The 25,983-nt window shown below is 38.2% G+C and overlaps 1 protein-coding gene across 1 annotated transcript; it reads left to right on the forward strand.

Moving 5' to 3' along the window:
- The first annotated feature begins 3,629 nt into the window (after positions 1-3,629).
- On the forward strand, positions 3,630-14,690 carry Znf485 (zinc finger protein 485). Its single transcript, XM_026399526.1, is given in 7 exon segments — positions 3,630-3,763; positions 4,019-4,094; positions 5,922-6,048; positions 6,497-6,580; positions 13,585-14,380; positions 14,382-14,585; positions 14,587-14,690. Coding segments are annotated over 6 exon segments (1,299 nt in total). The 5' UTR covers positions 3,630-3,763; positions 4,019-4,061; the 3' UTR covers positions 14,642-14,690.
- The last annotated feature ends 11,293 nt before the right edge of the window (positions 14,691-25,983 follow it).

The raw sequence follows: 25,983 nt of genomic DNA on the forward strand, positions 1-25,983 counted from the left end.
TGCTCCATCTTCTCCTTTCTGATCTACTCCCTAATCCATTTTCTCTAAATCACCTCTTTAAAAACCCCCTATTCCTACTGATGGGCAGAATCATAGCCTTTGGGACAAGAGTACCTTGTGTTTCTCCTTTACTAGCAAAACAATAAATCTTTTTTCTTTCCTTCTCAAAACTGTGTCCTCATTATTGGATTGGCAAAAGGGACAAGGACCAAGCTTTTGACAACATAGATTCCAGCAATTAGCCCCAATACTTTTTAATGTCTGTTTTGCAGGGACTCTGACCAATGCCTTTTTCTAGAATCTAAAGTCCCCAGATAGTATACTCAAGTGGAAAACTTTCTACCAGTTTTCTCCTAGAAGCACAGGGAGTTTCATCTTTTCTTCTCTCATTCAAAACAAACTTTATTTCTTTCATTTTTGTCTTCTGCCACCATCTGTGGATTTATTTGAATCCATAAGAACCCAGAAAGAAATCACTGAGGCCTCCGATAAGCAAAAATAACCACACGGTTTCAGCACCGTTATGAAAATACAAATAACCAGGACAGAAACAGACCTCAAACGGATCAGCAAGCTTTCCTTTATTCCAGAGTAGAGTCAATCAATTAGGCTCATTTTCTGGGCACAAAAATGGCTGCTGGTTACAGATGGAGTCTGAGTTTTATAGTTTACAATGAGGGCAGTTTAATTATTGGAGACTGAAGTAGGACATGTTGGTTTGGACAGTCAGGAAAGCAGTTGTAAAAAGCCTGAAACTCAATGTCACTGGGAAAAGCTCTGAACTTGGCCAGAATTCACTGTTTATCTTCTTCCTCTGTTACCCAGAGCTTCACTATTTGCTCTTCTTCCAGACTCATGGGAAAGAATAAAAGTCCAGAGCCCAGAGTTTCAGTATCAGCCTCCTCCCTTCAGGACCAATTGTGGTTGGGAAGGGATGAATATTTGCTTTTGGTGGAGATGCTGGGGATTATAAGGTCCTTGCTTAGCATCTGGATGGCCATCTTAAGTGACAGCCACCATCTTAAGAAAAAGTTTCTCTTTCCTGCCCAAGGGCCTTTCTGAGAAAGGCTCACTACTCCCTCATACCAACTCACACTTAACCACCCACATTAGAACCGGCCGTGCTCTAATCCCTGCCCGTATTGCCTCTCTCCATCTATGGAGAGATGTGACTTTATTTGTCAGCTCTGACAAACTCTCTTGTGTATCTCTGCCTGGTCTCCTTCTTTCATTTCTCGGTTCCTAGCTTTCCTTTCAGGATGAACCCAGGAACGGATGACAGTTTACTTCCTTCCCCAGGGGGCCCACTGTTACTGGAAAAGAGTTTACAAGGAGTGGATTAATGATTGCTTGCTCAACCCCTTCCTCCTGGTCATACAGTTTTGGGGGATTGTCATTTCTTTGTTCTGGGGGTGTCATTTTCCATCTCCTTCACCTACAGCCCATGTAGATTTCATTTGTCAGCAGAAGCAGTGAACTGTGTTCCTTTTTCTTTTTTTTTAAACTTTTTTTTTTAAGAGAGAGAATTTTTTAATATTCATTTTTTTTTTTAGTTTTCGGCGGACACAGCATCTTTTGTTTTTTTTTGTATGTGGTGCTGAGGATCGAACCCGGGCCGCACGCATGCCAGGCGAGCGCGCTACCGCTTGAGCCACATCCCCAGCCCCTGTGTTCCTTTTTCAAACTCAAATTTTATTCCCATGGGCAAAGAGTGGCCGGAAGGCAGGGTGAAGGCCAGGTTCTTTTTACCCATTTCTCTAAAGACCAGGCAGCTTTCCTGGGATTTTTTTCTTTTAATTTTTCCAGGACTGTGTCCCTGACACACAGCAGGATGATTTGCAGCTTCCGGGTGCCTGGCTGAGAAGCAGTACTCCAGAAGGTCAACACTTGATTGAAAGGATTAAAGAAATTAAACCTTTCTTTTGGTGTCCTGCTGTTCTCGCACATTAGAGCCGGCACCTTTTTGTACCCTCAATTTAGTTGTAGACTGTTCAGACTCCTTATTGTGCAATTGGATTCATGCCTGTACACATAGATTTCCTTTCAATTATTGTATCTCTGACAGACCAACTCCAACTGCAAGATTGTACAATAGTAAGGATTAGACAGTTACAGTAAAACATTATATTTTTCTTAACTAGGTTTATATCGATAGGTGGTGTTGTGGGACAGACAGATGTGACTGGTGGAGTCACAGGGTTAAGAGAATAATTCTATAAAATGGGCCCGCTGTGCTGACCCCCACATACTTTCTTTTCCAAGAAGATATTTACCCACAGCTCTGCCTGGCCTAAATGGACAGGATATATCACATTCCTCAGCAAACTACCTGTTAACTGCAGGAGAAATTGTGGCCCAAGATAATGTCCATGGGAGGAACTCAGGGGACTTTTATGAACAGATCCTGAAACTCTGGGAGATAAGAATAGTTTCTCCTAACCATAAAAATCTGTAGAAATGTGTGCTTAAGAATCCAATTAGGGGCTGGGGATAGAGTGGACCAGCGTGTGTGGGCTGGGCCTTAACACAGGAGTTGTGCAGCCTGAGGCTTGCACCAGTCTGGACATTGAGCTTCTGACCAGTTGGTAGAGTGCTTACCTAGAATGCACAAAGCTTTGGGTTCAATCCTCAGCACCACCACCATCACCACCACCACCACACACACACACACACACACACACACACACACACACACACATCCAATTAGAATCAGTCAGCATGGGCCAAAGTAACCTAGAGTTGGCATGGCAGTGGGGACTTGAAAATCTGATGTGATTTTGCTGTCAGTCAAAAGTCAAGAGGTGAACATGGGTAAGGCTCTCTGGAAACTTCTCAGGAATCCTCAATAAACTGGATTGCAGGACAGGCACTTTGTCCCTCTCCTGTCTCAGAGGACCCACTCTCTCCCTAGAGAGTGTCCCCTTTCACTTTCCTATACCTTCAGTAAACTCATACCTGTTACTCTGAGTGACATGTCTGAACATTCTGGCTTGGTCACAAGAATGGAGTGATCCACGCAGGAAGCAATCAAGGAGACATTAATTTACAACTTTTAAAACTCCCTGTAGGAAGGGACAATTTCTGGGGCAGGTTACCTTAGCAACAGATTGGAGCAGGGGCAGGCTATCTTGATAAGGGTGGAGGCAGGGCTCCTGAAGGCATTAACATTTCAATTCCTCAGGGGCAGTCTCCAAGTTCCTGGATCCAAACTGGCCTCTATTTTCTCCATCTGACAGGATTGCCTATCTACACTGGCTTCAGAAATATCACAGTGAGTCCTATTAATTCGCACAATTAATATATATTACTACTGATGATGATGATGATGATAATGCCAGTACAACAACCAGATCAATTAGTTCAGAATCTCCAGCTGGGACCTTTATTTACTTATTTTTTAATAGTTTAACGTTCTTTGTGGCGCTAGGGACCAAACCTAGGGCCTCACCCATACTAGGTGAACGCTCCACCACTGAGCTACAGTTCCTGTCCTCCGTTTTTCAGAGCTCCAGGGGCTGATGCCAGTCTGGTTTGGGAGGGGGAAAAGAAGACTTCTGACTTAGACTACATTTCCCAGAGGCCTCCGCGGCCATTTCCGATTCCCCCACCTCCCAGCCCCGCGGGCCTGGGGAAGGCGCGCCAAGGCTCTCACCCCATCGCGCAGCTCGGGTGGTAGTCGTCTCTCACCGTTCAGTTCCAGAGTCTGGCCGCCTCGAGGAGCCCGGGTCCTGAGCCCCTCAGGGGTTGGCGGGTCCTGGGGCAGGTAGGGCAGGGAGGCGTGTGTGGGCCAGGCGGGGTTCTGCTGCGTGAGGCTGGCTCCCGCCAGGACTGAAGTTCTAACCAGACTGCCCACCTGTGCTGGCAGAGGTGCTTGGCCTGAAGCTCTGTCGTGTTCTTTTTTACTTATCTCACCCACCTGTTCCCCTGTTTTGGTAGGGAATCGGGCCGGTTGTGGGCTGGTCTTTTTCCTTTCTTCTGAAGGACTTACAACGACTTTTTCATGCTGCTTTCTTCTCAGGTTGGCTAACGCAGGATTCCCTGCCATTGCTTGGAAGAGACAGATGGCGCTAAGACTACCAAGACCCCAGATCCAGGCAAGTTGCATTTTCCTTTTCCTAGGAGATCCCAGTGCGTTTCACTGTGAGTTGAGGTTTATGCCCAGTTGACCTGAAGATGCAGTGCTCTGTGTCTGGGCCAAGCTGCTTGAGCCAATACAATTTCTCTCTGTTGTTATTCCTTCATTTTCTTCTCCTTTACATAGTCACCAGATTATTGCTGCCCTTGCCTTCTACAGTGCTGGAAATGGAAAAGTAGTTTGCAGACTTAGAGAAAATGGAAAGTAGACACATTTAGCACTTAGGCTATTGGTGAATGATTGGTGACTCATTCATGAAAGGAAGGCAACTCTCTTGACTTTCCTGCATAAGGTTATGGGTTTCATTCTCAGTTCCTCGAAATTGTTTTGGGCCAGGCTGTATGTGCAATGACTAAACAGACTCCATTTTGCCCTAAGACTCAATGTCATGTAAGGAATGCTTCTTCCAGGGGAACACCCCACCTCTGTACCTATCAACAGTTGTTTAGCATAGCTTGTTTGGCAAGCAAAATGGCAATTCTTATACAATGTAAAATTGTTTTCTTTTTTGTTCCCATTTTTTTTAAACTTTTTTTTTTTTTTGTTAAAGAGAGAACTTTAAGAGAGAGAGAACTTTAATATTTATTTTTTAGTTTTCGGTGGACACAGCATCTTTGTTTGTATGTGGTGCTGAGGATCAAACCTGGGCCGCATGCATGCTAGGCCAGCGCACTACCTCTTGAGCCACATCCCCAGCCCCTTTTGTTCCCATTTTTGTGGAATAATGTACCCTGTCAGAGAATGATCTAGGCCTTAGTAACCATTCTTTAATTTGTACTTAACTAGGGTTGTTTTGACTGATTTCTCCTTCTACTTATGATTTTTAGATCTCATGACATTTGTTTATGGTTTTGAACCATAGCAACAGCCACTTATGATTAGTATGGTTTTGAACTATAAAAGGTGTACTCAAACTCTGGAAGGATGTCAAAGGGTGTGTAGACTTGCAGTCTGCCCCTTAGCCTGCCAGCTGGTGGATCCAGACCACCAACTGGTGAATAAAGATGGTTCCTTCTCTTGCTTTAAGATCTACTCAGTGATTTATTGCAATCTCTCCATAATAAAAGAAGAACAAAACCTCAAAACGAAATATATATAGTAGTACTCTATACAATTGGGAAAATTCAGAGTCATGATGTATTTCTTAAAACTTGGCACTGTATCTTAGTGTATATTGAGTTACTGGTTTGGAAAACAGTTTTTTTCTCTTTTAAAAAATTATTCCCCAGAGTCAGACCATGCTTCCTGTAAATTTTGGAGAGAAATCCAGTATCATTTTCCATGTCTTTCAGTTTATTCATTTGTTGTTTGAACAAATCCTGAACACTTCTGTGTTGGGCAGTGTTTTAGGCTAGGGAGCCAGCAGTGACCCAGGAAATACTCACCCCCATGGAACTCACATCTGAGAGGTTACTGGCAGTAAATACAAGCCTCTCCTGTCAGGTAATGAGAAATTACAGGATGGAAAATGAAGCAAGGCTCTGGGTAAAGAATGTGATGGAGAAAAAAGAAGAGGCAACAGAAGCAATCATCAATGAAGGGAGAAATGAGTAAAGGCCAGGCCCCCCAAAGCATGATTGTCATGTTGGAAGATCCCATGGTGAGTGTTATAGCCACCCCTCCCAGTTTTCTAGCTTCCTGATTCCCAGGACACAGTCTGAATTACCAGAAGCTGGCCTTGAACCTCTTGCTTTCCTTTTCTAGTGAAGTCATCCTGGTCTAGGCCTCAGGGGTGAGGATGTAAACCGTGGTTCCTAGATGAGCAGAATTGGGTTTTATTTTGCAGGAGTCATTGACATTTGGGGATGTCACTGTGACCTTTACCCAGCTGGAGTGGAGATACCTGGATGCTGACCAGCAGGCCCTGTACAGGGATGTGGTGATGGAGAACTATGGGAATCTGGTGTCTGTGGGTAAGGATATCTTTCTTCTGAACTCAGAATTGGATTACTGGACAACTTTGTGTTTTCATAAGGTACATGGTGTGGGATATTAAAAAATCTTAAATGACTTAACAAAACAAAACAAAACATGGGCTTAGATGCTGGAGTCCTTCCACTCCTCAGGGAGATCAGAGTCATAGAATTTAAGATGGATAACATTGTTGTTCAGACTAGCTCATTTCTCTGACTTTCATGTTAAAACTTATCTGCCTCCAAATATAGGAGTTTCTCATCTATAAGAAGGACCCAGTTCTAATTGATTTTACCTCCTCTAGTTATGTTACTACATACTTAGGCATGCTTAAAACTATCTTCTAGGCTTCCCTGACCCTTTAGACCTTCCAGTTTATATTGAGGTCTGGGATGATTCCTTGGGCTCATAACCATGGTCAATTTGCTTTTCTTTCTCTATGAATAGGGCTTCTCTCTTCCAAACCCAAACTAATTACTCAGTTGGAGCAAGGAGAGGAGCCTTGGATGGAGGTGCAAGAGGTTCCCTCAGGTAATTTTGCTTATATTATTTTCAGGGAAACTTTTATAACTGTACTTCATGCAAATACCAGTGACAAATAGCATTTATGGGAGGTGGAGGGGGGTGTTTTGAATGCTTTTGAAATAATTCCTTTTATTTTTGCTGTATAATTTCCTCTCTTCCCCAGATTATTGTGTAGGTTCTTTATATATTGACATTATAATTCGGAATTCCTTAGTCTGTCTTTCTGATTTAATTTTGGTTGTTATTTGAAATAGGATGTTTACAATTTAGATGTAATATAAGCTAGCTGTTTCCTCCGGTATTTATTTATTGTTTATGTAACATGCTAGCTGAGTGCTCTGCCATTGAGCCACAATTCCAGCTCTGATATTTTAGTTTTTTAATATTTTTTATAGCACATATTATCTTTATTGATTTGATACCTTTGATATTTGTTTTATCAATTTAGAGGACTAATAAATGTTTCTGCAAAGACTTAACCACTGTTTGGTGCTTTGTCCTAATTTTTCTTTTTCTATGTTTCCCTCTCTTTGCTAGAATTTAGAAATACTTATGGTATAAATTTCCAATGGGTTTAAATTTTGTGCAGTATCCTTCACATACCTTTCTGATCACACAGTTTCACTCCCCAGAGGCAACCTGTGTAAGGTTCACGTGGAAATTTCTAGATATGGGTGCTCTGTGTGAAATATATGTTTTTTTTTTTTTTTTTTTGCTATAAGAAATTGAACCCAGCAGCGCTTAACCACTTTTCTATATTTTATTTTGAGACAGGGTCTTGCTGACTTGCTTAGGGCCTTGTTAAGTTGCTGATGCTGGACTTGAACTTTGCAATTCTCCTCCTCAGCCTCTTGAGCTGTTGGGCCTTTTAAAAATATTTTATTTTGAGGTTAAGTTGCTGACACTGGCTTTGAATTTGAGATCCTCTTGCTTAGCTTTCTGAACCGCTGGGATTATAGGTTTACACCACTATGCCTCGCTGTATATTCATTTTTTTAAGCACATGGTAGCACACTATTTTACATCTTACTTTTGTCACTCATATTTTGGAAATCATTTCATATAGTTATGTCATTTAGAGCTGTCATTTTCTTCCTTCCTTCTGTCCATTCTTCTGTCTGTCCTTCCGTCCTTCCTTCCTTTCTTGATTGAAAGGGTGCTTCACCACTGAGCCACATCCCCAGCCCTTTTTTTTTTTTTTTGTATTTTATTTATTTTGTATTTTATTTATTTTGTGTTTTATTAGAGACTGAGTTTAGCTGGGTTGCTTAGGGCCTAAGTTGCTGAGATTGGGTTTGAATTTGTGATCCTCTGCCTCTGCCTCCTGAGATGCTGGGATCACAGGCATGAGCCATCATGCCTGGCCATATTGTAAATTTTAAGAAAGGTTTACTTAGTATTGTCTTTTACTTTGTATTGTCAACTAGAATGGTAATGATGGTTATGCTGGTCTTTTTGTATCTTTAGTGGATTGTGTCTAGGATTCTTCAGTTGAACTGGCTGTTAGGTTTGGATACCTATATGTATATAAAGGACATTTAACTCACAACTTTTATTTAAAGAAAAAGGTGTATTTATTTTTATTTTTAAATTTTTATTTATTTTAGTTTTTGGCACCTGGGATCGAACACAGGGGTGCTTACCCCATCCTTTTTTTTTTTTTATTTTAAGACAAGTTCTTGCCAAATAGTTTAGGGCCTTGCTAAGTTGCTAAGGTTGGCCTTCAACTTGACATCCTCCTGCTTTGAACTCCCAAATTGCTAGGATTACAGTCGTGTGCCACTGTGCCTGGCCTTCAAATAATTCTTTTGCTTATATTATTTTCAGGGGAACTTTTATAACTGTACTTCATGGAAAATACCAGAGACAAATAGCATTTATGGGAGGTGGAGGAGGGTGTTTTGAATGCTTTTGAAATAATTCCGTTTATTTTTGCTGTGTATAATTTCTTCCACAAGTTATTGTGTAGATTCTTTATACTTTGACAGTAATAACTCAGTATTCTTTTTTTTAAGATTTTTTTTTAAAGAGGGAGAGAGAGAGAGAGAGAGAGAGAGAGAATTTTAATATTTTATTTTTCAGTTATCGGTGGACACAACATCTTTGTTTGTATGTGGTGCTGAGGATCGAACCCGGGCTGCACGCATGCCAGGCGAGCGCGCTACTGCTTGAGCCACATCCCTAGCCCTTTTTTTAAAAAAAATTTTGTTGTTGTTGCACATGGACACAATGCCTTTATTTTGTTTATTTATTTTTATGTGGTGCTTAGGTTTGAACCCAGTGCCTCACACATGCTAGGCAAGTGCTCTACCACTGAGCCATAACCCCAGCCCACTCAGTATTTTTTATTCTGAGTTATATTCTGATCCCCCCAAGAAATTTTTTTTCTTCAAATCAAGCATAATTGCTGATTTTGTTAAGTGCTTTTTCAGCATTTATGGAAGTAATGTGTTTTCTCCCTTTTGTGTTAGTATGGTAAATTTCATTTTCAGTTAGTGACCTTGCATTTTTTTTAGAAGTTCATTTGGTCATGGTGTATTACATTATTCTAATATACCAGTGGATAATCATGTTTGCTAATCTTGTATTCAAATGTTTATACTTATATTTAAATATATTTACATTTTCTTTTTAATTTTTATTAAATATATATTTTTTAATTGTAGTTGGACACAATACTTTATTTTATTTATTTATTTTTATGTGGTGCTGAGGATCGAACCCAGGACCTTGCATGTGCTAGGCGAGCACTGTACCACTGAGCCACAATCCCAGCCCCACATTTTCTTTTGTTTTTGGTGCTGGGGATTGAACCCAGGGCCTTTGTGTGTGCCATGTATGTACTCCACCATTGAGCTAAGCTATTCTCCGAGCCCTTCCTTTTTTGTTGTTGTTCTGGAGTGTAATTTAGTAATCCTGAGTGGCTGGGATTACTGGTATGCACTACCATGCCCAAGTTTTCATTAATTTCTTTGTTGGAGATCAGTGATTATTAAAATTCTTGCATGTATTAAATTACATGTTGGAGTAAAATTGTTGCCCCTACCTCATTATTCAGTGTGTTCTCAGGTGTGCTGTTGTGGTTGATGTGAGGATCATGCTATGAAAACTGTTCCTATAGAGTATTTCATTGTTTGGCTATACTGCAGTTTATCACCTATATTTAGGCAGATGTTAGGGATTTTCTAGAATTTGTCTATTACAAATTCTATTCTCTATCCTTGTTAACACTTAATATTGTCAGTCTTTTGAAGTTAATCATTCTAGTTGGCTATGCAGTGGGTTTAACTTTCCATACCCATCCATTGTGGTTTTAATATCTATACCTTTGATATCTAATGAGGTTAAAGACATTTTTAAATGTCTGTTGGCTATTTTATTAAATAGTTATTCAAAATTCCCATTCTTTTTAATTTTTTTTTTTTTTTTTTTAGAGAGAGAGAATTTTTTAATATTTATTTTTTAGTTTTCGGCGGACACAACATCTTTGTTTGTATGTGGTGCTGAGGATCGAACCCGGGTCGCACGCATGCCAAGCGAGCGTGCTACCGCTTGAGCCACATCCCCAGCCCCTTTAAAAATTTTTTTATTTGTTCTTTTTAGTTATGCATGATAATAGAATGTATTTTGACGTATTACACATACGTGGAGTATAATTTCCCATTTTTATTGTTATACATGATGTGGAGTTATGCTGGTTGGTTATTCATATATGAACATAGGAAAATAATGTCCAATTTCTACTGTCTTTCCTTTCCGTATTTCCCTTCCTTTCTTTTCATTCCCCTTTATCTAATCCATTGAACTTCTAATGCCCCTGCCCAGCTTCTATATATCAGAGTGAACATCTGTATATCAGAGTTAGCATCTATATATCAGAGTGAACAGTTTTTAAATAAATTTGTATTTAACTATTGCACTGACTATTATTTCACTTAACTGACTCTGAGTTTAAAAATACATTGTTTGAGCCGTGTGTGGTAGTACATGCCTGTAATCCCAATGACTGGGGAGATTGAGACAGGAGGATTGAAAGTTCAAGGCCAGCCTTGGCAATTTAGCAAGACTTTATTTCAAAATTTAAAAAAAATTGTTTTGAAAGTTCTGCTTTAATCTCCATTACATATTTTTTAAAAATTTGTCCTCATTATTTAAACATGATAGCAGAATTCATTTCAACTCATTGTACATAAATGAAGCACAATTTCTCATTTTTCTGGATGTACATGATGCAGAGTCATACCATTCATGCAATTATACATGTATTATAGGGTAATAATGTCCGTCTCATTCTACCATCTTTTCCATCTCTACACGCCCCCTCCTTCCCCTCACTTCCCTGTGCCCACTCCAAAGATCCTCCATTTTTCCCTAGCCTCCCCCCATTATGGATCAGCATCTGCATATCAGAGAAAACATTTAGACTTTGTTTTTTTTGGGATTGGCTTAATTTGTTTAGCATAATATTTTCCAACTCTATCCATTTACCTGCAAATGCCATAATTTCATTTTTCTTTAAGGGTGAATAATATTCCACTACATATATGTACCATATTTTCTTTATCCATTCATCTGTTGAAGGGCACTTAGGTTGATTCTATAGCTTAGCTATTCTGAATTGAGTTGCTAGAAACATTGATATGGCCACATCACTGTAGTATGCTGTCAAAATGCCCCTTTTTAATTTTTTAAAAAATATTTTTTAGCTGTAGATGGACATAATACCTTTATTTTTATCTTTATGTGGTACTGAGAATTAAATGCAGTGCCTCATATATGCTAGATAAGCGCTCTACCACTGAGTCACCACCCTAGCCCCCAAATACCCATTTTTGATTACATGTGTGGTATCATCCCTCTCTCTGGTTTGTACTTTTACAGTTAATGGACTTGTGATGAATAGAAAATTTTCCCAGTTTATCATTCATTCCCTTTTTTGTCATTGATTTTTTTTGTGTGTCTGCTTTTTTAAAACAATATTATTTTTGTGTTCTTCGTGTTTTTATTTCCTTTCCCCATGTTCATGAAGGAATTATACTATGTGATTTTTAGAAACTTTATAGTTTGTCTTTTTTTTAATATGTATGTTTTTTTAGCTGTAGATGGACAGCATACCTTTATTTTTATTTTATTGATTTATTTTTATGCAGTGCTGAGGCTTGAACTCAGTGCTTCATATGTGCTAGGCTACCACTGAGCCCAAACCCCAGTCCTATAGTTCGTATTTTACATTTAGATTTATCATTCTTTTAGAAAGGATTTTTGTGCATTGTATGGAGTAGATTTCATGTTTACTATTTCTCCCCAAAAATGTGTTAATGAAGAGTTTCCTTTTCCTCATCAATTTGTGTGCTACCTTTGTCACAAAGTGTTCATGTTCATCTTTCTCTTCATATAACTAATTTAACTTCACCTATTCTGCAATTAGTACCTTGGAAATTTCTCTAGTTAAATCATCACACATTAATTTAACTACACAGAGCAGGATTTTTTTCTTACCGAGGTTTACCTTCAACTTACATTTCTTTGAAAAATAAGTCTTAGTGTTAGTATATGATGTATATAATTTTTCTCTAGACTAATAAACATATAAATACAAGTAAGGATATATAGTGGACATAATATCTATAGGTATAATATATACAGATACAATATCTATTTATCTATATTATTTTGTAAGAAAAATTTGTTCTCATGCCATGTACAGTGGCACACACCTGTAATCCCAGTGATTTGTGAGGCTGAGACAGGAGGATCGCAAGTTTGAGGCTAGCCTCAGCAATTTAATGAGACCCTAAGAAATTTATTGAGATGCTGTCTCAAAAAATAAATAAAAATAGCTGGGATATAGCTCAGTTATTCCCTCCGTTCAATCTCCAGTATTCCCCCCCATTCCCCAATGCATTCAGTAAAAGAATTGGTCAGTGATTGTTGATTTCACAAGTTTGGCTGCATTAGTTTTTTAAAAACATTCTTGTCAAAATCATTTTGCTTAGTTTCTGTTGGTCTGTTAACTGTAAGCAGCTAGAGGAAAATCGCATAGCTCACCTCATGTTAGAAATTTAGATTGTTATAATAAATTCTTGGCCCGAGAACTGTTTTGTTTCCTTAATTTTTTTGTCCTCCAAGACAGTAAATTTGGCATATTGTTGAATTCTCAGAAAAATGTAATTTTCAAGTTCTCAAATATCCTACTGACAAGAGTTTAGTTATCATGGCTTGCTTTGTGCACTTGGTTTTCCTCCCAAATTTGCATTTATCCTCACTTTTTTTTTTTTACACAATACCTTTTATTTAATTTATTTTTTATATGTGGTGCTGAGGATTAAACCCAGGGCCTCACACGTACTAGGTGAACGCTCTACCACTGACCCACAATCCCAGCCACTTTTTTTTTTTTTTTAGTTCTAGTTTGACAAAATACCTTTATTTCATTTTATGTGGTGCTGAGGATCAAACCCAGCACCTTGCGTGTCCTAGGTGAGCGCTGTACCACTGAGCCACAACTCCAGCCCCTCTCACATTCTTTTTCTTTCTTTCCCTCCCCTTGCCTCCCCTCCCCTCCCCTCTGCTGTTTTCTGTGTTATTTTCTTAACTTATCAACCTCTTAGGTGCTCTATATTCATGTTTAAAGTTCTTCTGTTTCTTACTGAATCCTACTTTTCCTGTCATTACTCTTGCCATCTCAGCAAGAATCACAAACGAGGGGCTGGGGATGTGGCTCAAGCGGTAGCGCGCTCGCCTGGCATGCGTGCGGCCCGGGTTCGATCCTCAGCACCACATACCAACAAAGATGTTGTGTCCGCCGAGAACTAAAAAATAAATATTAAAAATTCTCTCTCTCTCTCTCTCTCCCCTCTCTCACTCTCTCTTTAAAAAAAAAAAAAAAGAATCACAAACGAGACACATTGATAATTTTACTTATCTCTTAGTCATGCAGAATAGAACATTACTCTCATTTTCAGTTTGCTAATAAAGAGGACATTTGAATTCTTAAAATTTTCTTTCAGTCCAAGAGTATTGGCCTAAAACAAAGATGTCAGCCCTAAGGCAAAATCCTTCCGAAGGATCTGTTCTTGGAGAGCAAGCAAAAACTCTCATGTTGGAAAGAGGCCTGGATTGGGAGAGCAGAAACTCCACAGAGAAGAAATCCTATAAATGCAAGGAATGTGGGAAAGTCTTCAAATATAACACCTCCTTTATTAGCCACCAGAGAAACCACATTCATGAGAAACCATATAAATGTAAAGAATGTGGGATAGCTTTTATGAGCAGTTCATCTCTTTTAAATCATCATCAAATTCATTTGGGCAGTCCACCTTATAGATGTAGTAAATGTGGGAAATTCTTCAAGAAACCATCAACATTTATTAACCATCAGAAGAATGAATCTAGAGAAAAATCCCATAAATGCAATGAATGTGGAAAAGCTTTCAGAAAGAATTCTATCCTTTTAAGTCATCAGAGAGTTCACACTGGCCAGAAACCCTACAAATGTGAAATCTGTGGGAAAGTCTTCGCTCAGAATTCATCCCTTACTCAGCACAAAAGAATACATAGTGGAGAGAAACCTTTTAAATGTAACTCATGTGGGAAAGCTTTCAGGGATAGATCAACTATATGGCAACACCAAAGAATCCATACTGGTGAGAAACCATATATGTGTAATGAATGTGGAAAAGCTTTTTGGAAGAGCTCAGCTCTTAATAATCATCGAAGAATGCATGTAGGAGAGAAACCCTATCACTGTAATCAATGAGGGAAATCTTTCAGGTACCGCTCATCTTTGATTTATCATCAAAAGACTTAGTGGAAATAAACCCTATCACTGTAAAGACTAGGAAAGCTTTCATGAAGACCTCACCCTTCCTGGACATCAGAAAATTCATACTGGAGAAAAATCCTATCAATATAAGAAGTGTAGGAAGTTGTTTTGGCACCTCTCAGGTCTTATTGAGCATCAGAGGCTGCATACCAGAGAAAAACCTTACAAATGTAATGAATGGGGGAACGAGTTCAGCCCTTAAACAACATAAGAAAATTCATTATCAAGAAAGAGCAGTCTAATGTTAGTGTGGTAACTCATGCAGGAGTGGTTTATTCCTTCCTATCATTAGAGGAGACATTTAATAAATTACATATTTGAAAAAATATTCTGTGTACCTCTGGGAGAAGTTACTTGTGAGGATGTTCATTGTAGTGTGGTTTGCAGGAATGAAGTATTTGGAATCTAAGTGTCTATCAACATGGGAATAGTTACAAAAGAATACTGTGTACCAGTTGAAAAAAATGGGGTAGAGCTCTGAATAGGACCTTGCAAAACTTGCAAGCTTCTTGCCTCAGCCTCCCAAGTTATTGGAATTATAGGCATGTGCCATCACATCTGGCTTAATATAGTTTTCTAAAACAGAAAATTTAGAAGCTATAAAAATCAAACAAAAGATATATTTTACATAAACACTAAAAGCTGTTCATAACCAGAGACTTCACAATATTGAAACACAAAAAGTCAGAAATGGGGAAAGTATTACCACTACATGTTTAACAGATACTAGAGAGAGCTTAAAAATATGTGAGACAGGGCTGAGGCTGTAGCTCAGCGGCAGAGCGCTTGCCTAGCATCTGCAAGGCACTGGGTTCGAGCCTCAGCACCACATAAAAATAAAATAAAGGTATTCTGTCCACCTACAACTACCAAAAAAAAAAAAAAAATATATATATATATATATATGAGATAAATCCTAGCAGAGATGTGGTCTTGGAAACTATTGTGCAGTTATCAAGAAAGAAATATAAATGGTTAAAATAAAAAGAAATGGCCAAATACAGTGATCTGTGAATCAGATTTGGGAGCACCTGTTTGGCGAAAATCAGTGAAACTATCTTGTGCTTTTAAGGGTACAAGAACTTTGGTATATTTACATATTATTGAAGGAATTGTGAATAATGTGCTTGGTGGTGAGAAGAATAATTCGACTTACCCACTTTTCCCTTTAACTTAACATTTCTTTCTACTTAGTAATATCTAATAAAAACTAAAGATGGTAGCTGGACGTGGTGGTGCACACATGTAATCCCAGCAGTTCAGAAGGCTGAGACAGGAGGATTGCAGGTTTAAAGCCAGCCTCAGCAAAAGTAAGGTGCTAAGCAACTCATTGAGATCCTATGTCTAAATAAAATATAAAATAGGCTTGGAATGTGGCTCAATGGCCTAGTGACCCTGAGTTGAATCTCTGTTACCCATCCCTCCAAAGTATTTTTACTTTTCATTTTTTTAAATTAAAAAAATGTTTTTATAGCATTGTAGCAATGAAAAGTTGGAGTTGTTGTAATGCTTGTTTTCAGGGCAGTGGTTTTATTAAGATACAGGCATTCTTTGAACTATCGTGCTATTATTTATCATTAAGTCAGGTTTTTATTTTGGGGGGTGAGTACCAGGGACTGAACCCAGGGACACTTAACACTGAACCACAGAAAGATGGGGTCTTTCTGAGAAGCTTAGGGCCTTGCTAAATGCCTGAGGCTGTCCTTGAATTTGTAATCCTCCTTCCTTAGCTTCCTAGTGGTTGGGATTACAGGAATGGGCCACCATGCCCGGCCAAATCAGTTAATATTTTGATGGGTTTCATTTGTATGAATTGACAGGAAAATATTTCTCAGACATTAAGAGGGAAAAAAGCCAAATCACAGAATAATGGTGTAGTACCTGTTGCATACATTATTACTTGAGCCTTTATGACAAAAAAATATATCACTGAATTGGCCACTCAAAAAGTGATTGGTGAAAACTGATTAAGCTGCTTTGGATAAGTTTGACAATGTAAATATATATCTGTTAAATACATGTTCTTATTGATCCAGAAATGCCACTCAAATTTAAGGAAATAGTCTAGTGTACAGAGGTTGCATTGCTCATCAATGTACTAGTTATAGTAAATTCCTAGAAAGAGGCAGGGAAATGTTTAGTATCAAACTTTTGTAGGCTTGGTATTCCTAGTGTCTCTTGAAGAATAATAATCACTCCAAACTTGGCTTCCTGCAGTTTTTTATTTTCTTATGTGCAGGAAGCCATCTGTGAATTACTTGAGGGTCTTCTCTCGCCATGGTAGCCAGGGGGATTTAGGTTTGGCGTTTCGAACTATCCATAGCTCTTCCGCAACAACAGATCGCACAATATTTCTGCTCTATTAGGAAGATCCCTCATAGTAGCACCCGAGATGGACGTAACCATAAGGGCAGCAGCTCCCAGAGCAGGCAGAATGCAAGCAGCTGGGGAAGTTCTGGGGGCGAACTGTGATTTCTAGGGCCCAGAGTGACTAGTGCAGGACCATGGCTGCTGCAGCTCTTGGCCTGGTGGGGCTTGGGCCAGTGTGTCTGTCCTCAGCCTGGCGGGTTCCAGACAGGACTGCCAATATTCTAACTTAAGATGGACAAACATGAAAAACACTCAAGACAGAACGGCGCCCAGGCTTGGGACCCCCAGGCTGCAGGCGGGATTTCGGATCACTTGGAATGCACAGAAGGGCCATGCAGCAGCGACATGGCAAGCTCTGCTTGCCATACTTGGGATTTCTTTCAGTTCCTCACATCATTGCTGGTGTGGACCTTCTAGCCACGCCCTCTAGCTTTGCCCTGTTCTTTTCTTTTTTTAGAAATAAAACAATTTAATGATGGCTTCCTTGATGTACAGACAACTCTAAGACAACAGAGGGACAAAGTTTCTCTCCATGCACTGGGACAATGAAATTCAGGGACAACTGGCAATCCAAGGATAGGAGTTTTGGTATTAAAGTCCACTGTCGGGCTCAACAACTGCAGACACTGGGGAGGGCTGAGAGCCTGCCCGGACTCCTGGTGTGGAGCGGGGAGGCAGGCTGCAGAGCAGGCAGGCTGCAGGGCACCAGGATGCACGGGCACCGCCATGCATCCGGGACAAGGAGGCCAGGGAGAAGGAGCCAAGTTCCCAGAGTGCCCTGAAGACCTCCATAAGCTCAGTGGCACTGGCTAGACTTGGGTAGAGGTACAGGGGCTGGAAGGGAGGTGGAGGAAGAGCCGCTGCAGACAGGAGCACTTGCCGAATGCTGGGCCCTGCTCCCACCCAATGATGACACAGCTTCATCTTGCAAAGGGCTCCACATCCCCAAGATGTGGAGCCAGAAGGGACAGATGCCACCCAACCCTGAGGCCACCTTGGATAATCTCCATTCCTTTCTGGACTTCCTTTCCCCTCCCCCTCTACCCCAAAGATCTGAGACAAAAGAGATCAGAGACCCATCACAGTCCCTAATTAAAACGGTTGGGTACAACATTTCCAAACAGGGAGACAGGAAGATGCCATGAGCCTTTACAGGGAAGACCCAGGGAAGATTGGCTGAGGGAAAATAGAAAGTGGCCCCTGGCTCCTTGCTGCTCTGGAATTTGGCAGCCACAACCTGGGTCCTTGACCTGACCGAGCTGCCCCACTAGCTGAGCATTTTGTGAGGATCGAAAACTGCAGCTTCCACCGCTGCTGAGCACCCTCCACAGCTCTAGGACGGTGTTTGGGCGAGTGTGTGTGTGTGCGTGTGTGTGTGCGTGCGTGTGTGTGTGTGTGTGCGCGCTCTTGAGGGATGCAGCAGCCGCTGCCAGGGACCTGCCAGGGACAGAGCATCCTCATTCTTCTCTTCGTTGTGTAGTTGTTCAGTGTAAGCATCTGGTTTTCCAATCAGAGGGTCCACCAGCATCAGGAAGGCCATGTACAACAAAAGGGCCCCCACCACGGACAGGTAGACTACTTGCACTCACATAGCAGGCAATAGGCCTCCATGGCCAGGCACAGGCATGGGCTCCACCACGTGCAGGCAGATGCAGTCCTTCTGAGATACATTCTGGTTGTAAATGTGCCCACTGATGTTTCTATAAGGTGGACAGATGCATTTGCACCGGATATCTTAAGAACTCTTGTTGGCTTGAGCTGGGGGCACCAGCAAACCCCCGCCCAAGACCGCCAAAGACAGAAGCTTCATGCTTATCAAGCTTGCTGAACCAGCAAGACCAGACACCTCCTGAGGATACAGCCCTCTGGAGCCCCAGATGCTCCGTCAAGGCCGGGAAGCTCAGGCCCGACTGGAACTCTAGGTGTAAAGTCTGGGAGCCCAGATCCCGCAGCAAAAGCCAGTGCCCTGGGCGCTCAGGAATTTGGGGCCAGATTGGGCCTCCCCCCCACCCCCGCCCTACACAAGCCCCAAGTAAATACCCGCACCCCTCCCCCAACATTTAAGGAACGTCTCTGTTCCTTAAAGAGGAATGCCCAGCGGCAAAATTTTCTTTCACGTTCCCAAATAAATACTTGCTAACCGGGGTGGGGGTGAGGGGGTGGGGGTGGGAAGAAAAATTTAACAGGCAAAATCCAAAACAACAAATTCCTGCATCTTTTTTTTTTTTTTTTTTTTTTTGGAGACAAACGAAATTTTTTTATTTTTCAGGAAGACTTCAATTCTTAGTTTGAAAATTCAAGTGAGTTTGGATCACATTGAATAAATACATATCAATTAAGTTACCTGTAAAGCACATACATAGAATGTATTGATTAATATGATTTATTCACATTTGTATTTTATATATTAAAATCCTATAAATACACAATAAATATTCACAAAAAATCTTATTTATTTTTTCCAAGTGAATTTTATTGCATTGAATGGAAAACTGCCAATCTGTTAATTCAAAACTATTTCCCTAGTGTATCTCTAAAAACCTATAAATATGAGTCAACTCACTGACTAGGAATTAGGTTTAGCTGAGTAGATTAAAAATGGGATTGCATTGGCCAAATTTCAGATCTATAAGACACCTATATGAATCTAAGTTCTTGATTAGGCCCTTCATTCTTTACCTCCTTTGTTCTTTTTCCTTATATTAGTATGCTTGAGCTGCCATAACACAATACCACAGACTGTGTGGCTTAAACCACAGAAATTTGTTTTCTTACAACACTGGAGGATAGAAGCTCAAATTCAAGGTTCTGGCTGATTTGATTTGGGATGAGGCTGTTTTCCTGACTTGTAAATAACTGTCTCACATGGTTCTAACTTAGTACAAGTGCAAGGAAAAAGAATGCATGCACAGGAATTCTGGAGTATCTTCTAGGGACTTTGACACTATGGGATTAGTACTCTGCCCCTCTGATCTCATTTCAACCTATTTATTGCCTTAGGAGCCCCTGGGTTGGGTCTCCAACACAGGAGTTTTAGAGGAGATGCAAACATGATATCCTATTTTGTCTTTTTAATCTGATAATGGGTCTTTCTTTCTTGCTCTATGGCTTCCTAAGACCTACTGAATCACTATCTTTGGAGGCAGAACAATGAAGTAAACACATTTAGTGAGCATTTTAAGAGTGTTTCATATATGCTAACATTTGAGATTAGTTCTAATTTATGGAGTGTGTAGAAAATTGTTTTCACAGATTTTGTTGATGTTGAAATAGTATATGTTTAATAATAAAATAATTCTATGTGAACATATACCTAGAAAAATATTATAACTTACTGCTAAGTGATTATAAACCAATGACCACATGTTTCTAGAAGCTGTTTCCATCAAGCTTCTGTCTTTACACAGTATCTCACAAATTATCTGCCTAATGTTAGTAGGTTTCCTTTTTTGGCATTTTCAGGAAGTCAAGAAATTTCGTATTTGCCTTAAGTTTTTACTTGCACTTTTATTTTTTCCCCTTACTATGTCAGGTCATCCTTACATTTCCTTTCTACTTTGAGGTATAGACCTTAAGGTATTATGAATCTTAATAGTTATCTATCTTTTTTTTTTAAATTTAAAAAATTATATTTTATTCAATGATTTGGCTTAGCTCAGGCTAGTTCAAAGTTTATCAAAATCACTGTCTTTGTTCCAGTCTAGTCACCAAAGGGTGTTCTGTCTGCATGAGGCAAACAGACCAGAATGGGGTTGGGGATCAGGACTGCAGCATTAAGTCCACAAGATAGGCTCTTTGCAGATAATATCCGTGGAGAGACAGAAGGCAAACCTGTGACAGCATTCTTCCTTAGCCACTATGAGGCACTGGCTGCCATGAGGCAGGTGGGAAACTCTAGCAGTCCAAAAGGAAAAGAGATAAAGGGGGCCCTTGTCTACATAGTAAATACCTTTGTAACCACTGAACCACATCATGGCTATTCTTCAGGAACTCATTACTGAACCCCAGAGTGGGTGCTTTTATAAAGGGAGTCAGTGCCTCCTGATTCATTTCTCTTTGCTTGAGTTTTGGTGTGGTATGAGATTTTTTTCAAAGTCATCTTCCCTTTTTCATCTCCTTCATGCTTTCACTGACATAAAAGACATGTGAAAATGTTCTAAATAGAAAACAGTATCTGTCTTTTTTTTTTGCCTTGATTCTTTATTTATTTTTTTTATCGTTGGTAGTTCAAAACATTACACAGTTCTTAATATATATCATATTTCACAGTTTGATTCAAGTGGGTTATGAACTCCCAATTTTACCCCGTATACAGATTGCTGTATCACATCAGTTACCCTTCCATTGATTTACATATTGCCATTCTAGTGTCTGATGTATTCTGCTGTCTATCCTATTCTCTACTATCCCCCCTCCCATCCCCCTCCCCTCCCCTCTTCTCTCTCTACCCCCTCTACTGTAAATCATTTCTTCCACTTGTATTATTCTTCTCTTACCTCTCCTTTCCTCTTATATGTAATTTTGTATAACCCTGAGGATCAACTTCCATTTTCATGCAGTTTCCCTTCTCTCTCCCTTTCCCTCCCCCCTCTCATCCTTGTTTAATGTTAATCTTCTTCTCTAGCTCTTCCTCCCTACCCTGTCCTTAGTTACTCCCCTTATATCAATGAAGTCATTTGGCATTTGTTTTTTAAGGATTGACTAGCTTCACTTAGCATAATCTGCTCTAATGCCATCCATTTCCCTCCAAATTCTATGATTTTGTCGTTTCTTAATGCAGAGTAATACTCCATTGTGTATAAATGCCACATTTTTTTAATCCATTCATCTATTGAAGGGCATCTAGGTTGGTTCCACAATCTTGCTATCGTGAATTGTGCTACTATGAACATCGATGTAGCAGTGTCCCTGTAACATGCTCTTATTAGGTCTTTAGGGAATAGACCGAGAAGGGGAATAGCTGGGTCAAATGGTGGTTCCATTCCCAACTTTCCAAGAAATCTCCATACTGCTTTCCAAATTGGCTGCACCCCTGCATCTTTAATAGCAGTCTTGTTCTGAATTCTTTCCCAATGCTGAGTTAAATAAACTAATCTATAGTTCTATAACAGGTTTCTCCAAGGAATTGCCCTTTTTCTTGACAGTCACACTACTAAAGAATTGCAAAAAATTATTGCGTTAACAAAAGATGTTCTACTTATGTTTTCTCACACATTGTTTTTCTTTTTTAGGGATACTAAATGTAAATTGACCATTACAAAATAATGGCAATCTGAAATATTTAATGTCACAATGTTCTCAGAATGGTCAAAATTTTTATTCTTCTGATTTCTAAATATGTCACCACAAGTATTAAATATGTATATGCATAAAAATTCTACTTTAACTACATAACATAATGTCAAAGTTTACATAGATAAAAGAGTACACTTATAATACTTAAAATAAAAATGGATCCAAATACGTTTAAGTCATGTGATTTAATAAAATTCTATTTAAAATGGCTGATTTAATAAAAATAAATTATATCTTCATTCTTAATACATTTTCCAGCTGATTAAATAATCTAAAAGATTTTTAATTTATAGGGTAATTAACATATGTATTTATTTGCTCTTAACTGTTTTTCTTTAACATGAAATACATAACTTATTGTTATGTATATTTACTTGATGCTCTGCCTTTTACTGTTTAAAATAAATTCAGGGTAAATGTAATTCATTATATAAATGCCTATTTCAAGAGATATATATTGACTTATAAAGTTAAGATAAAAGTTAACATCAAGTAATCTTAACGCCTAACTGTTGTTTATGTTTTCATAAAGTGGTAAACTAGATATATGTACAAAAGGGTCCCAAAGCTTTGGATACATTTCCATTGAAATATTTCTTCTTATTAAAATATGATTATCTAGATTCAAAGATTTACAGGAATTGTTTCAAAATGTAACCAAAAAGAAAAATTCTAGAAAGAAAGAGCTTCTACAGAGAAGAAAGAAAAATTGGAGAGTCCTAGAAGGAAGAAAGAAAACATCTCTGGATAAAAAGGTCTTTATTGTATTGAAGGCTTTAATATGATTATACATAAAAGGTCTAAGTAAGTAATATAGAAGATTTGTGTGAATAGAGAACAAGTTTATATGTAACTAAATTGGTTATGAAAATATGGAATAATTCATTAAATCATTGGCCAAGCAGGGCTGGGGATGTGGCTCAATAGGTAGTGTGCTCACCTGGCATGCTTGAGGCCCGGAGTTCGATCCTCAGCACCACATACAAACAAAGATGTTGTGTCCACTGAAAACTAAAATAAATAAATAACTCTCTCTCTCTCTAAAAATAAATAAATAAATAAAAATAAAAGGCACTTATTTAAAAAAAAATCACTGGCCAAACAATACTACTGACTCACTTTTACCCATCAATTAAAACATTTGAGGCTTTCCCCTTAGAGCAAACATTGTTGTGCTAATATAAACCAAAATTTTAACCTATACATTGAGATGATAAGAACTTATTAAAGCATTAATCTACTTTTGTTCCAATAGAACAATAACTTATGTGTGGTAAGTTTTATTACTTAAAAAAGGGCTAATTTTTAAGAAATTAAGATTCATACATTTCTACTTAAATAAAAAATATTTTCTAATGCCATCTAAATTCCAAATTTCAAACTTCTCTTTAAAAGCTAAATTTAATTGATTAAAAACATCAATATAATTAAAAGAATTGTTACTAATTCTTATATATCAATTGTATCTCTATTTCCTAAATATATGATTTTGTATAATTATATAAATATATTATAGAGCTTATATGTTACTCTATACAGTGGGAAGTAGGTTTAGCTATATTTTTAAAAGACAATGGAGAGACACTAGCTTATTTAAAGGGTAACATTATAAGATATAAAAATGTTTTAACATCTTCTCTCAAGAAGGGATTAAAAGTTCTCTTAATTTGTCCATTTCATATTCTAGATATAACATTAAAATGGGTCAACTAGTTTTTATTGACCCAAAGGATTACATACCAAAGTTTATAGACTGATACTCAACTGAGAAACTGAAATTAATTACAAGATTAAAACACCTTATCTAACTTTTGCCAAGGGACCCATTGTTAGAAATTAAGGGGTATACATAAAAATCTCATAACATTCTACTGCCCATAGATAACTACTATAATATCTAATACAAAAAAAACCCCTAATACATAGCCTTCTAAACTGTTTTCTATACATATTTTATATAAAAATAGGATCATATTGATATTGATATTTTCAAGACTTATAAAATCATTTTAAATTGTACATTTTTTTTAAAGAGAGAGAGAGAGAATTTTTTTTAAATATTTATTTTTTTTTTAGTTTTTGGCGGACACAACATCTTTGTATGTAGTGCTGAGGATCAAACCCAGGCCACACGCATGCCAGGCGAGTGCGCTACCACTTGAGCCACATCTCCAGCCCTAAATTATACATTGTTAATGCTCTTTTACAATGTTACTTTTAATACCAATTTTTTATCATATTGTTTTTTTTATCAAAACCTATGTTAAACACTTAGTCTTACTACTTTAAAATCAAAATTATAAAGATATTCACACAGCTGTATCTTTGTACATAAAAATTGTTTTGCCATAAGTCCCTTGAGATATCATTGCTGGGTCAATTCTAAATTTTTCTAAATAATTTATTAAATCACTATCCCAAGCAATAGAACTGATTCACTTTTGTTTGTATGTGGTGCTGAGGATCGAACCCGGGCTGCACGCATGCCAGGCGAGCGTGCTACCGCTTGAGCCACATCCCCAGCCCCTGATTCACTTTTACCAATCAATATTTAAAGTACTGATTCCCCAAACTTAGATCAACATTAGACTTAAAGATAATAAATTTTTTTCTAAATTGGTAAGTAAAAGACTATTAATTCTTTTATTTCATTTCTCATTATTAATAATAAATATTTTTTTCCTATGCTCACTAAACATGTATATATATTTTATTCTAAAAAGGATGTCTATTTATGTCTTCTATACCTTTATAGATGCCACCTTTCATAAGGTAAAACTCTGCCTCTCACGTCATTAAAGTACCCATCCAAGTTCATTTAAAGTTAGGTTCATAGGATTATACTAGGCCACTATTTACAATTTAAGATTAATGATACTCTAGCGTATATCAACTTTTTCTTCAATTTTAAATAAAAAAGAGGGAAAACAGAACCCTACATGTCCTGCTAATCTCATAAAATTCTTAAAAATTTCTTTAAGTCATGACACCAAAAGTCTTACTGTTGCTGAGCAACACATGGAACAATAGGATAAATCAGATTTCAAAGGATAGACTCTAAAACTGTCATCTTGGAAACGGCTGAAAAACTTGACACAGGAAGGTAAATCTCCAACCACAGTGTTTTTTAGCTATGCATGCCTTGACTTCTATGGACCCATTCCCCAAGTCCACCTTTAATGTACCTAGCCATGTGGACTGGAGAATCCATCCCAGTGTTTACTGATGATACTCATATGATGGGTGGTTTTGCAGATACTCATATTATACCCATCCATGTGACTGGATTTAAGTGTACTGGCTAGAGTAGGAACCTAAGTATATGTTGGTCCCATAATAAATATACTGGCTATTGAAAGGCAACTTTTGAGGAAAGGACAACATAGGAAGAACCAAGACTATCCAATTATACTGGTCCTTAGGATTTAGGGTTATATTTGACAGTTACTAAAATGGAATGATTATTGAAATGGAATTTTCCCATAACAAGCCAGTTATTTCCATAGAATATCCACCAATATTACTGCTCTAATCATTCTGCAATAGATTTTGGCATCTTTCCTAAATGAATGAAGTGTACAATGCTTTGCCAGTACAGAGGTGATAAATATGTTTCCTACAGAAAGTCCAAAGTCAGGAGGACTTAATGTAGAACTACCACTAAATGTGTTCCACTTTTACTTTTTAAAAGAAATTTGCAAACAACTGTTTTAATTTGGATCATTTAGTAAAAGATCTAAGAAACTAGAAATATAATTGAGTTATCTAAAACTATTTTCAGAATAAAAAAATGAGATTAGATATACTATAAAAATCCATATTATTTAGATTACTTCCTATATTATCTACAGCCATATAATGAAGGCCAAATTAAATCCTGGCAAACTAATATTATACTAGAAAGATTAATAACTCACAT

The sequence above is a fragment of the Urocitellus parryii genome, chromosome 5 (genome assembly GCF_045843805.1).
Source record: "Urocitellus parryii isolate mUroPar1 chromosome 5, mUroPar1.hap1, whole genome shotgun sequence".
In the NCBI taxonomy this organism is placed as follows: Eukaryota; Metazoa; Chordata; class Mammalia; order Rodentia; family Sciuridae; genus Urocitellus; species Urocitellus parryii.